We start from the raw sequence: 12,553 nt of genomic DNA on the forward strand, positions 1-12,553 counted from the left end.
GTTAGTATTTTAAATGAACTAGTAGCAGTGTGTGTCAAGACGGAGAAAAATAGCAATAATCCAAACTAAATGAAATGGAAATCATTTAAGCCAGAGAAAAATTCAAATAAAACAAGAAGAAACTAATCATCAAACGACTGAACTGAACTGAGAAAACAGTCACAAACAAGGCCAGCGTGAGAGAGGAGGTTTTACTCCAGAACTGATACGATATGAATGCTAAATAACACAATTTAAGGAAAACAAAAATGCAGATGAAGGTCGCGAATGGCGTAATAGTAATGAAAGGAGAAAGGAACAACATGGAAACGGGATGGGGATCATGTATGAGGCATCTAAAATTCATCTAAATTAAAGGGAAAGTTCACCCAATGTGAAAATTCTCTCATCATTTACGCATCCTCATGCCATCCCAGATGTGTATGACTTACTTTTTCTGTAGAACACAAATTGTGATTTTTAAAAGAATAGTTCAGCTCTTTTGGTCCACGCAATGCAAGTGAATGGTGGTCAGAACTTTGAAGCTCCAAAAAGCACATAAAGGCAGCATAAAAGTAATTCATACGACTCCAGCGGTTAAATCCTTTTCTTTAAAAGCGATGTGTTAAGTGTGGGTGAGAAACAGGTTAATATTGAAGTCCTTTTTTATTATAAATTCTCCTCCCTGCCCAGTAGGTGGCGATATGCTTGAAGAATTTGAATCGCCAAAAACAAAAGAATGCATAAGTTAAAGTGGCGATTCATAGTATAAAAGGACATATATTGATCTGTTTCTTACGCACACCTATCGTATTGCTTCTGACAATATGTATTTAACCACTGGATTCATATGGATTACTTTTATGGTGCATTTATGTGCTCTTCGAAAATTCAATGTTCTGGCAACCATTCACTTGCATTGCGTGGACGTACAGAGATATTCTTCTAAAAATAGTAATTTGTGTTTTGCATAAGAAAGTCATTCAAATCTTGGATGGCATGAGGGTGAGTAAATGACGAGAGAATTTTCATTTTTGGGTGAACTACCACTTTAAGCAAATACATTAAGGTCTCTTTGCAAACTAGCTTTTGAAAGAATGTCCATATCCCCATTAAAACTGTCCAGACCATCTCCCTCTCATCGCTTATACCTTTCACCCTTATATTACAGAAAAAATGATCAAAACACAAAAATGCAATTACAATAACACATCTACTTTTTCAATTTTTGCCACAATTGTGTAAGTTCAATGCAGAACTGCTGTTTATGTTAATTTTTCACATATTTTTTGTCTTTTATTGACGAAACAGGTTGCAACCAGATGTCGTCCAAATAAAGCTTGCTGTCTAAGAAAAACAAAAAGGTAAAGTTAAAATAAAATGGCTGCTGCAGTCTGAACAGAGCAAAAGTGTGTGTGAGTGTGTATTGGTGCCTGACAGAAATCTATGGGAAGGAACAGGACAGACACTTATTTCCTGCCTGAAGAGTAGTATGTATAGCGTCTCCATGGAGACAATTGATGAGTCATTGACAAATTTACCCTCAAGCAATAAAAGCCTGCAATCTATTGTGAAAAAGGGAAGCTTAAAAAACAAAGACCTTAAACTGTTAATGGGATAGTTCACCCAAAAATGAAGATTCAGTCATGTTGCTCCAAAATCTGAATAACTTTATCTGCTTATGTGTTCCAGGACAGAAAGAAAGTCATACATGTTTGGAACAAAATGAGAATGTGTAAATAAAGACAGAATTTTATTTTGGGGTGAACTATCCCTTTAAAGCACCTGAACATTTGGGAAAACTCTTCACAGAGTTCAGAGAACCTGAAAAATATGCAGTCTGGCAGTGTCCATCCATCTTTTAACAGTTAAGACTTTCCATTCTTTATCCAATTAGTATTTTATAAAAAAAAAATAAGAATAATTTATGATTGTGTTTTTTTCCTTTATTTTTTTGGCTCCCGTTTTTCAAATGGTACCTTTTAAAAATGAGTATGACCGAGGCCATAGTGTGTTTTTCTATTTTTTCTGCCTTTTTTAAACACACAAACCACTTCCCCAACAAAAGATTTAACACTTAAACTCAATTAGAAAACACAGTCACGCACACTTGCACAGGACAATGGGGAAGAAGACTCCAACCAAATGTTTTTTTTTTAGGTTTTACATTCAGTGCCTTAGGGCAGACGAGGTCAAAATATTTTAGTTTTTCAGTTTCGTTGTGGAAAAAGCTATTTGGCAAGGTAGGTACCAGGAGACCTCATCTATAAATCCCACTCAAATAAGTCAACCAATGCTGTTCAAGTAATTGCTTATGGAATCAGAGTCTAAACCTTCTTTGCAAAATGATCAAGATCACACCACAGGTGCAAAAATGATGGCACATAGACCATTTTTAGCCTTCTATGGTCAGGCGTTTGACTAAACAGCTTGTATGACAAACATACGTGATCATAATTCATTCTTAGAAATCTGTGGTATTACAACATCATTCATGCACCAGTAAAAGATGGCATGAATTGTCCTACTTCCCATTGACCATTGATTTCAAGTGCAGCTCCCTAAGGACCCCCAGGTGGGCTTAAAGGCCCTGAAACCACCAAACAATTCATTGCTTTTTCTGGAGGTCCTTTTGAGCTAAGGTAAGGAAGAAACCTCACAATTACACTCACACTCATACTGAAAATAAAGGGAAAAAATGCAACCAAAAAAAAAAAAAAAAAAAGACAAATATTTCTTCCTTAAAAAAATAATTATTCAAGACTATCAGCTTTCATATAAAACACCAGCAAGCAAAAAAGAAAAAGGAAAGAAAGAAAAAAGAAACTAGGAATACTGAGGTAACAATACCCTGAGGTAGGTTTTTAGTTTTTTCTTAATTTCATTTTTTATCTAATCTGTTCTAGGTTCAGTGAGAAAGGCCAGCATTCTGGAAACCTCACCGACAAAAGTCGAACAAAGCGGGGAGAGAGAGCACAGAAACCACTTCGCTGTCAAACTGTTGTTAACCAATGACATAAAAGGCAGGTTTGGGAGAGAGGGGGCTGTATCCATCTTGTAAAAAACCAAAGCATACTTCGCGCTCTAGTCTTTCAAATTATACTCTTTAAATCGCGTGCCCATATGGACACATTCAGCACATGCGCACTACGACTGCCTGCGCAAAAAATTCTGCCGCAAAGTCAGAGTTGTGAATATCCGAGTTGAAATTTCCCACTTCCAACCTCAGTGCGTTCCAGTCAAACACAAGTGACTGTCACATTTACATACCACAAGATGGCGCCATGACTCAACCAGAACATTTCGTGTTCTTATGCCAATTATAGCAACAACAAAAAAAAAAGTCATGAACACAAAATGCTTGTGTTCTTGTATATTGCATTTGGATACATTTCATGCAGTAAAAAAATGTAAGAGTTTGTTTTTACGTCTCACAAAACCCAGTACCGGGTTATGTTCATTGGTCGCCGCCATCATGGAAATGGCATCAAATGACGCTTCTTGACTCCAAAGATGGGGTCATTCGCTCAACCCTGATTTCACAAGTCGGATGTCTGACTTTGAGCGGTGTTCCAATTATTATCTTCAAGTAGGAGGTGGGAAAATGAAAAGTTCAGAGTTGTCTGGATCTTAGCATTTTGATCTTTAGGGTGGGCACGTGGTTGTCTCTTTATCTGACCAAGAGGTGGGTGTCAAAAGAGGTGACCACGATAAAGAGACAACCACGTGATAAGATCCAGACAACTCTGAACTTTTCATTTTCCCACCTCCTACTTGAAGATAATAACAAGTTTTACCATATTCCCCCACAAAATTTGCGCCACAGGCACTGTTCGCAAGACATACCAGCACACAGAAAACTGAAGTATACTGTGGCCTCAATGATCCCAGTAAAGCCAAAGTTGGCTTTCCGACTGTTTTAACATATTTAAAAAGTTATTCTCAGGGGAAACCTTTAACGGCAAACAGTTTGAAGGCCAGGTTTACAGATGACAATTCTTGCCATTTAAAAATCGCAAATATGTAAATCACACGTTCCTAAAATTTAATACACTTCTACAATAAGATGGCCTGGGCCTACTGGTATGCCCCACACTCCACATCATCGATTTCCTCCTGCCTGCTCCAATGCAATGAGGGGCCAGGTTAACTCACATATCATATATATATAATATATATAAAATATGCCGTTTGGGTGCAGGCAACGCAGCAGCGATCATCGCTGGCGTGGTTTAAGGCGGGATGGGTGTGTTTCCGCATCTCAAAGCTGAGCCACTGCAATACAACTGCAGAGGTCATCTTAAGCCCACACACTTACTGAACTCTCACTGCATGCCCTGCCAGCCAATCAGTAACCAGCTTGAAAGGCAAGCCTCAAAAATTGCCACTAACCACTCAAAACATCCTCTCAAGCCAGGTGCATGATTGCAGGCAGCTAAACGTGCAGCATTTCAAGTCATGAAGATTATATTTACAACCTCATCTTTTTTTTTCATCTTCTAACCCCCACATTTTACTGTGAGGGACTTCAAGAGCAGTGTTAACAACTTTGGCCCCTCCTATTGTCTCTGATAGGTAGGTTAAAGTCACCTGATTGGTGACTCCGCCCACCGAATTATTGGTTTCTCCACTCTCTCTCTCTCTCTCCCATCTCTACCTAACTGCATTTCATTAATAATACCTCTGAATAAACATTTCTATACATATATCTCTATCTTAAAACATAGTTAAACATTTTGAAGTGACTGTTGATGGCGGAGGATCCCAAGTTGCACACATCCCTTCTGAGGGATCTGCGCTTTCCTAATATGCTGCTATCTAAAAAGCTCTCACTAGAGGGCGTCCCACCTCCTTGTCATCCTCAGTCACTCCACCTGGCCTGGCATCTGGTTTCTGTTTTCTAGTTATCTCTCTTCTCTTCTTTTTTTTTTTTTTTTAAATCACTCTAATTTCTTGTTCCTTTTCATTTTCTCTAGACTTTTGTCCTCTCTCAGGCATTTTTTTTTTCTTTTCGTTTTTCTTTTTAATTCCCTCTCAGTTTGATGCTCATTTCTCCCTTTCTACCGCTGGGTCTGTGTGTCACTCTCTCAGTCAGTCCTCTCGTTTGTCCTCCATTTGTCTGTCCGTCTGACTGGCTAAGGGCCCCGGCCTCTCACTTCCTCTTGGGTTCTTGTTCCAGCCCCTGTGGGGGCTCCATCTCAGACACGCCCTGTGGTTGGGGTCCCGGTGGACCTCCCATTCCTCCTTTCTGCTGCTGCTTAACTTGTGTCAAAATATCCCTGATCTTCCTCTGTGCCAGCTAAAAGAGGGAACAAAAAAAAACAGCATTTTAGTTATTCAGGAAGAGTTTTAAGTCAAGTTTACTGTTATAATTTCACAAATTTCAATCAAAATGCGAGGCAAAAAAATAAATAAAATAAAATGTTTTGCTCGTCCATTACAAACCATGCACATTTTAGATGACTTGTAGGCAACACTGAAGAAAGCAGTAAGGGGGAAAAGACGATGCTTGATCAAAGCACTCCTTTCCAAATCAACTAACCTGACTTGCGTAAAAGTGTCCGATGATTTTGACGATAACCTGTTCATGTTCATCAGGGGTCTGCTCTCTGGGAACCACAACTTCAGCAGCAGTGAGGTTCTGCAGCTCATTCACCTAAGAGGGGGCGGTCGAAGCACAATGCTACCCTTTAAACATCAACAGGACAGTCTTGCTCAATTCATTTCACAATTGATTGATTTGAAGGGTTATGAAAGGAGATTTCAAGTTCAAAATGTGAGTACAAAGAACAATAATTAGTCTGATATAGATAGCCAATCATTGTTATGACAACAGCGTATTTGCGCATGTACCCAGAACAACATGTCACCCCTCAAGCATTATATTTTTTGCGGAGCTTTCCTACTGGGGCGGGGCATCCCTGAAGTTCGGGGCCCCACACGATTGTGTGGTTTGCATGGTGGTTAACCGCTACTGGTTGTAACATATTACATGTACTCTGGATTACATAATCAGATTACAAAAATCAATAACTTGTTTTTAAAATACTTGTTATCAGATTACAGTTACTTTTACATATTAATCAGGCCAAGGCAGTAAACCGTTCATAATTTTAATAACACTGAATTTGGAGCGGTAGTCCACACATATATGCTGAACCGATTGCATTAGTGCAGTAAAGTTAGTTTTAGTTTTGCAAATTGCTTTTGTACTCCACTTCAAAATTGTACAGGAATGTGCTTTTTGACATCGTTTCTGTGATGTTGATTCAAACACATCAGAAGTAATCCAAGTAATGCAAAAATATCAGATTAGATTCCAAAAAATATGTAATCCAAGAGATTAAATTACTGACTACAATTTTTGTCATGCAATTTGTAATCATTACCAGTTTACAATTCAAAAGTAATCTATCCAGCACTGTCTACATTGTTTTGCCTGTTTTTAAACAAGTCAACTCAAGACATATTTATTTGTATAAGACTTTTAACAGTACACATTACTTTACATAAAATTATACTGCGTCTTTAATGTCTAAAATGTCAAATAAATCAAATTAGGCATTAAATCATCTAAATGTAAAGAGGAAAACATAAATATACAAAATACCTATTTTGTGCTTTTGAAACAAGGGACTAAAAACGGTTCAAGGAATGAAACCCAAAAATAATTAATTGTTTTGCAGAATGTAACCGAAAACGGGAATAAAGTGATTTTCAATTGTTCCGGAGTAAAAACATTATATTTAAATGCTGGTAGCCGGTTATAACTGGTTAATTTATTTCCGATCATTTTTTCATGAAACTAAAGGCCAATGGGTTTATCACAGTATATTTTGGAACTACATCACATCATGTTGCCAGAAAAAATGAAACATGAGCTTTAAACCTGAAATTATTACTTCTGATGTGTTTCCTCCATTTAATCACAAGCATTTGAGTAGGATAAGCGTGTATCACACTGCATCACACAGTTGTTGTGGATGTCATATTCTCTGTATGAAGAACTTTTTAATAACTATGTATAATTACTGCATATACTGTACATGCACATCCAGATACAAGGAAAACATTATTAGAAGTAAAAAGTAAATTTCTCAGTTGTTTCATCACTGAATTGTTATTAGATATGATGCATTAATACAGATTTGATGCTGTCAGGCTTTGACTGAGAAGCAGATCTGTAATTAAAATTGTACTTAATTGTTAATTAATTAAAAGTATGCTTGTTATGATTTCTATGCTGATTAATTGACCACACAGGAACAAATTTAATTGCTTATTTTGAGCTTGTTTTTTCTCAGACCAGGTTGCTTGTTCCTCTTGCGAGATCTGGCAACACTGAAATTGGTATTTCACTCACCCCTTAGCACAGAGTACTGTCATTTTAAAAATATCATTATTAACCGTTCTTTTATTTTATTCTAACCGGTACACAATTGGAAAGGAGGCTGCGGACCTTCTGAACTGGAACAAAAAATACAGTTTTTGCTCAGAACTAATCGAAATAAAAAACATTTATTTTAGTGTCTGATTGAAACCAAGCAAGAGTACACAGTTTAAATTGGGGAAAAGAAATAAGCTATAATATTATCTGCTTCCAATATCACTCTAATCAGAAAAAGTATTGAAAATGTTTATTATGGCTGTTAATGAAAAGGTTCTGATATACAGTGCAGTATTTCCACGGCGAGTAACATTCCCATCTGTCCCCTACATTTTATTCAGTGACTTTAAGAAACTCATCTAGTAATACCAATATGAGAATAATATCAACCAGCCTGACTTACGGTTTTCCCACCCTTTCCGATGACTCTTCCTGCTGCAGCAGCTGCTACTTTAATGTGAGTTTCTAACTTCACCTCCTCTTTGGGCCCAAAGAAGTTCTCTTCCTTCAGCTTACCGTATATTCTGCCTTGAGCCTAAAATACAAGTGAAAGTCTTAAAACACTTGCTTCACTGTTGAGGCCATCAGTCTTTGACATTTCTTGTCACATATTAAAAGTTTGTCATTGGCTTCTCTTTGTGGATGATCAATCTGACACTACATAGAGTACATAATATTAATCAAAATGCTGAAAAAAAAAAAGAATGCGGTTAGGAAACCATCTAACCTTGAACTGGGCCTCAGGTGGTCCTGTAACAATGACCATTCGCATTTTTGAGTCTGGCGCCTCTGCAGGTGCAATCTGAAGAAAATGAATTGGAGTTGTTCAGGTGAGCCTTTGACACAACCAGCGTTGCCCATCAGCGATGAGGCACATAAACCTCTTTATAATATTTGGTGACATTAAACAATAATAACAACACAATATTTGATCAAAGATGATCTATTGGTTTAGTTCAGCAATGGATATGTTTGTCCAGACTATCTTGAAATCAAAAATATGGCTTATTTCAGCTATAAGCCATAATATAATAAGTATAGCAGGAACTGGTTACAGTTTAATAGTAAACACAATTCTTCTGGTACCAAAGGAACAACTCAAGGTGGTGACTCACTGCACCTTAAAAGTCAAAATCCAGTTTATGGTTATATTTTAAACATTGCAGGGCAATGGACAACCAACAAAATGCTTCCTTGAGGAAACTACACCTCCTGCAAATGCAGAACACAGTAACACATTTTGTCAAAGTCAGAACTTAAATTGGCTCTAATGAAATTCACTCAGCCAAATAGTTTGAAACAGCTGAGTAATGCGGACACTCAAGACTACATGTAAAACATCAACTAATGTAACATTCAAATGTGTTATCAATGACTTCATGCCTATGAGTAGAATTCACAAAAGCTCAATATAAGAAGCCGTTTTAACTACTCTATTATTTAAATTATGATATGCACTATATAATCTGTAAATTGGAATGCTTATCATTTTGCAATCATGGTGTTAAAGCCCTACGCAGCCATAATATGCACTGATTACACTGCAATTTGAGATGACACTGATACTACTGCAAAAGATGGGTGTATAAAAGAGTGTAAATTGGTAGAATACAGACAAAAAACAATGATAGACAAATGTGTGAATGGCTTATTCTGCAGACAGCATTTAAGTTAATGGGCACTTAGAAGTATTTGAGTATATTTGTTTACTTTTGTAGTCTAAAAAAAAATTTTAATAAAAACCGCATGACATGTTCTTGGAAAACGTCTCTATGCGAACGATCGCGAAGGATCTTAACTGACTGAACAGGAATTAGCTGTCGGCCTCAAAGTAGGTGGAGATCCAGGTCACGACCAATGGCAGTTAGAAAGTCTTTAGCAGCCAGTAAGATGTCTGTTACTAACCGCCGAATCTAACTCAAAAACATATCAATATACAGATTGTTCAAAATGACATCACACCCGTTTGTTCTTCGATTTTGCAGGAAGTGTGCAGGGGCCTTTAGACTATGATTTGTCCTGTGACCGACAGGTTTCACTCAATTATGCTCAGATTCAGAAAAAATGTAGTGAGACTATTTTATAATCCACAATCCAAAAACTGAAACCTTTCTGTTTCAGTGTCGGCTTTGCAGGCTTTTTTTACACACATTTAAAATACATTTGTGCTGACTTTAACCTACAGTTCACAGGCATTACACACAGTGTGTGCAATTTCAGCAGAAGAGTTACCTTAATAGAAGCCCCAGCAAAACGGCTCAGCTGCTTGATATGCTGTCCCTTCTTGCCAATAATGGCTCCCACGGCTTGGGCTGGGATGTACACATGGACAGTTTCCTGTTCAGAGGCCTGTTGGGAGACACAAAACAAATAACCGTTAAGAACATCACAAATGTCACTAGTTCACTATAGATAACAGACTATAAAAAGGAAACGATGCCACTGAGGGCAAGTTATGTGACTGCAGTTACTATGATTTTTAAAAACAATGAATAGCAAGGAAATTGTACATACGCCAACAGGACCATAAGGGGGGCCAGGCATTGAGTTTCCGAGGGCGGTCGGAGGCATGGCAGAGGTTGGTGGGAAGAGGCCAATGGCTCCTAGGTTTAGTCCAGGGATCAGATGAGTCTGTTGCTGGATAAGGAAAAAGGAAATACAGTGACAGTGGTCAGTGCTGGATACTTGGATAACAGCAATTCTCACTTTTGTTTTTAAAATGTACAGTTAAAACTGCTGTTGGGAAAAATTGGGAAGTAGGAGATGAACATATTGGTTATAGATCGGTTTATTCAATGGGTTTATATTTTTTTCTGCATTTGAACCTCACTAATATAAAATACAAAGACACCACGCTTGTATACCCAAGCTACTATTAAAGCTACTAAGCTTTGGGGGCCTGGGTAGCTCAGAAAGTATTGATGCAGTCTACCACCAGATCCTGGAGTCACAAGTTCAAATCCAGGGTGTGCTGAGTGACTCCAGCCAGGTCTCCTAAGCAACCATATTTGCGCGGTTACTAGGGAGGGTAGAGTCACATGGGGTAACCTCCTCGTGGTCGAAAATTAATGGTTCTCGCTCTCAATGGGACACTTGTCAAGTTGTGCGTGGATCGCGGAGTGTGTGCGGATCGCTACAGTATGTATTCTTGTGTTAAAAACAGCTAGACAGAGCACAATGTAATAGAACAGAACACAGGGATTATCAAATGAATTCAATTTATTTAACTCAATTTAACTTGAACATGACACAGCATCTTAAAAAACTCAATGTTCATGGCGAGGTGCTGGAAAACAGTGAGACGCATGTGTAAATGGACCAACAATTGAAGAAATCCCTGTGTACCGTCTCGTGTAAACAGACCTTAATTTAATTTATCTAAGATATGTCGAGAACATTCTAAAGACTTAAGTGCTTACAGCTTTCGATAAGTCAAACTCACATTCATGGCAGCGATGTCGTTGTCATACGCCTCTCGCACTTTCTTCATGATCTCCTGTTCCGCCAGGCAGCACGCTTCAATGGAACCCTTCACTGTTATGGTTCTCTCTGGGTTATAAAGGGACAGATCCTGCAGTCTGCATTCAAACGACATTCATGATATTAAAACACGCAACAGAAAAAAAAACACATCAAGTAGATTGCCACTTATGTATTAGGAAAACTGTGAATAAAATTGGGTCAAGTATCTTATTTATTATGTGGTGTTGCAGTGCAGTTTAAGCACTTCATTGCTTACGGTGAAATGGTGATCTTGGTATCAGTGTCTTGCTCCACTTTCTTCAGGTTGCGTCCCTCTTTGCCAATCAAACGTCCAACAAAGTTGTTGTGAGCAAGAACCTTCAGAGGCACCTCATCAGCACTAATAGAAATGAAGAATCTATTAATACTGATCTGAGAATAGACGTGACCCAGCACTGACAAATCGAACGACTAAAAAAATGAGCAGAATTCTGGGTATTGTCAACTGCATTTGCTTATATATTCTTGGGCTTTGTATGCACATTTTTGAGCCCAATAAGCTGCACATGTTGCCCATGTTTTCCATGCTATACATTTCATTCGAAATCACTAATTTTATTAATTAAATATACATTTTGTAAGTGTCTGTAAAATTTTTGTCTGTTTTGTTTTGTGTTGTCAAAATTAACAGACAGACAGATGAATAGACACAGAGACAGATAGTCAGATGAACAGACAGACAGACAGACAAATAGATAGACAGATGAATAGACAGACCAGGGACGTCTTACACCTATTTCTTTGAGGGGACACCAAGGTCAGCAACCCCAATATAAATCACGAGACACAGTATCACCTATTTGATACAACAAATAAATTAACAAGTGTTTGTCAGAAATGCGTATCAGTGATGGTTGCATTTGGCTACATTATTTGAGGTGGAGTGGGTGTCTGACATCTTCAGGTGGTTACATTTTTTGTTTTGCGATCTTGTCACCTTTGTGTGCAGGCATTTTGCATACACAACACAACAGGTGGTGCAAAAAGTGGCAACATAAACGCAACTGCTTCAGCTCAACAGAATGAAAACAAACTATATGGGAATAGTGAGCGATCACTGATATATTATAGATCAGTGGGAGCGATCGATCAGATCAAACTGTGCTTAAGGGATCTAAATAAATAAAAGACAAATGCCAGCTGAATAAAGTTATATTTGCGAGATGGTCAATGACACGCAGCAGCCATGAATAAAATGTCATATTTGTATCTTGCGCAGTGACAAACTCTTATGAACACAAACAGTGCCGCTTTGATCTGTTCAGCCGCCCACCACTTCTCTCCCATGGAAAATACAGAGGAACCGTGTAAAACTGCCCTTTGATACTTAAAGTTTTTATAATAACTGGTAAGGAGAGGATTTACACTGAAAGACGATAATAATAATAATAATAATAATAATAATAATAATAATAATACGCCACTGCTTTCTTTAAACATGAAGAAAAGAATGTAAAGAAGCAGCAAAACCTTTTAAATGCATTTCAGCACCGAAGTAAATGAACAGCGACCGGTCAATCAAAAACATCAACATAAAATATATTAGATTATATAAAAACACTGATTGACCATACCACAGCAATCAGACAGTTGGCAAATGTTAACTGAACTCTAGTGATGCAATAATTTGTTCTTATTACCATAACACCACACTTTCCCTTGGTG

General features: G+C 37.8%; 1 protein-coding gene across 1 annotated transcript in view; it reads right to left on the reverse strand.

Annotated features, from left to right (window-relative positions):
• Nucleotides 1-4,304: 4,304 nt before the first annotated feature.
• The window catches only part of igf2bp1 (insulin-like growth factor 2 mRNA binding protein 1), a 45,220-nt gene continuing 36,971 nt past the window's right edge, over nt 4,305-12,553 (reverse strand). Inside the window, exons 8-15 of the mRNA XM_052132426.1 lie at nt 11,106-11,228; nt 10,809-10,944; nt 9,881-10,003; nt 9,599-9,715; nt 8,094-8,168; nt 7,770-7,901; nt 5,522-5,635; nt 4,305-5,278 (exon numbers count right to left, since the gene is read on the reverse strand). Coding sequence (XP_051988386.1) covers nt 5,132-5,278; nt 5,522-5,635; nt 7,770-7,901; nt 8,094-8,168; nt 9,599-9,715; nt 9,881-10,003; nt 10,809-10,944; nt 11,106-11,228 — 967 coding nt within the window. The 3' untranslated portion in view covers nt 4,305-5,131. The remainder of the gene's footprint in view (nt 5,279-5,521; nt 5,636-7,769; nt 7,902-8,093; nt 8,169-9,598; nt 9,716-9,880; nt 10,004-10,808; nt 10,945-11,105; nt 11,229-12,553) is intronic.

This window comes from Xyrauchen texanus, chromosome 8 (genome assembly GCF_025860055.1).
Source record: "Xyrauchen texanus isolate HMW12.3.18 chromosome 8, RBS_HiC_50CHRs, whole genome shotgun sequence".
NCBI classification, from domain to species: Eukaryota; Metazoa; Chordata; class Actinopteri; order Cypriniformes; family Catostomidae; genus Xyrauchen; species Xyrauchen texanus.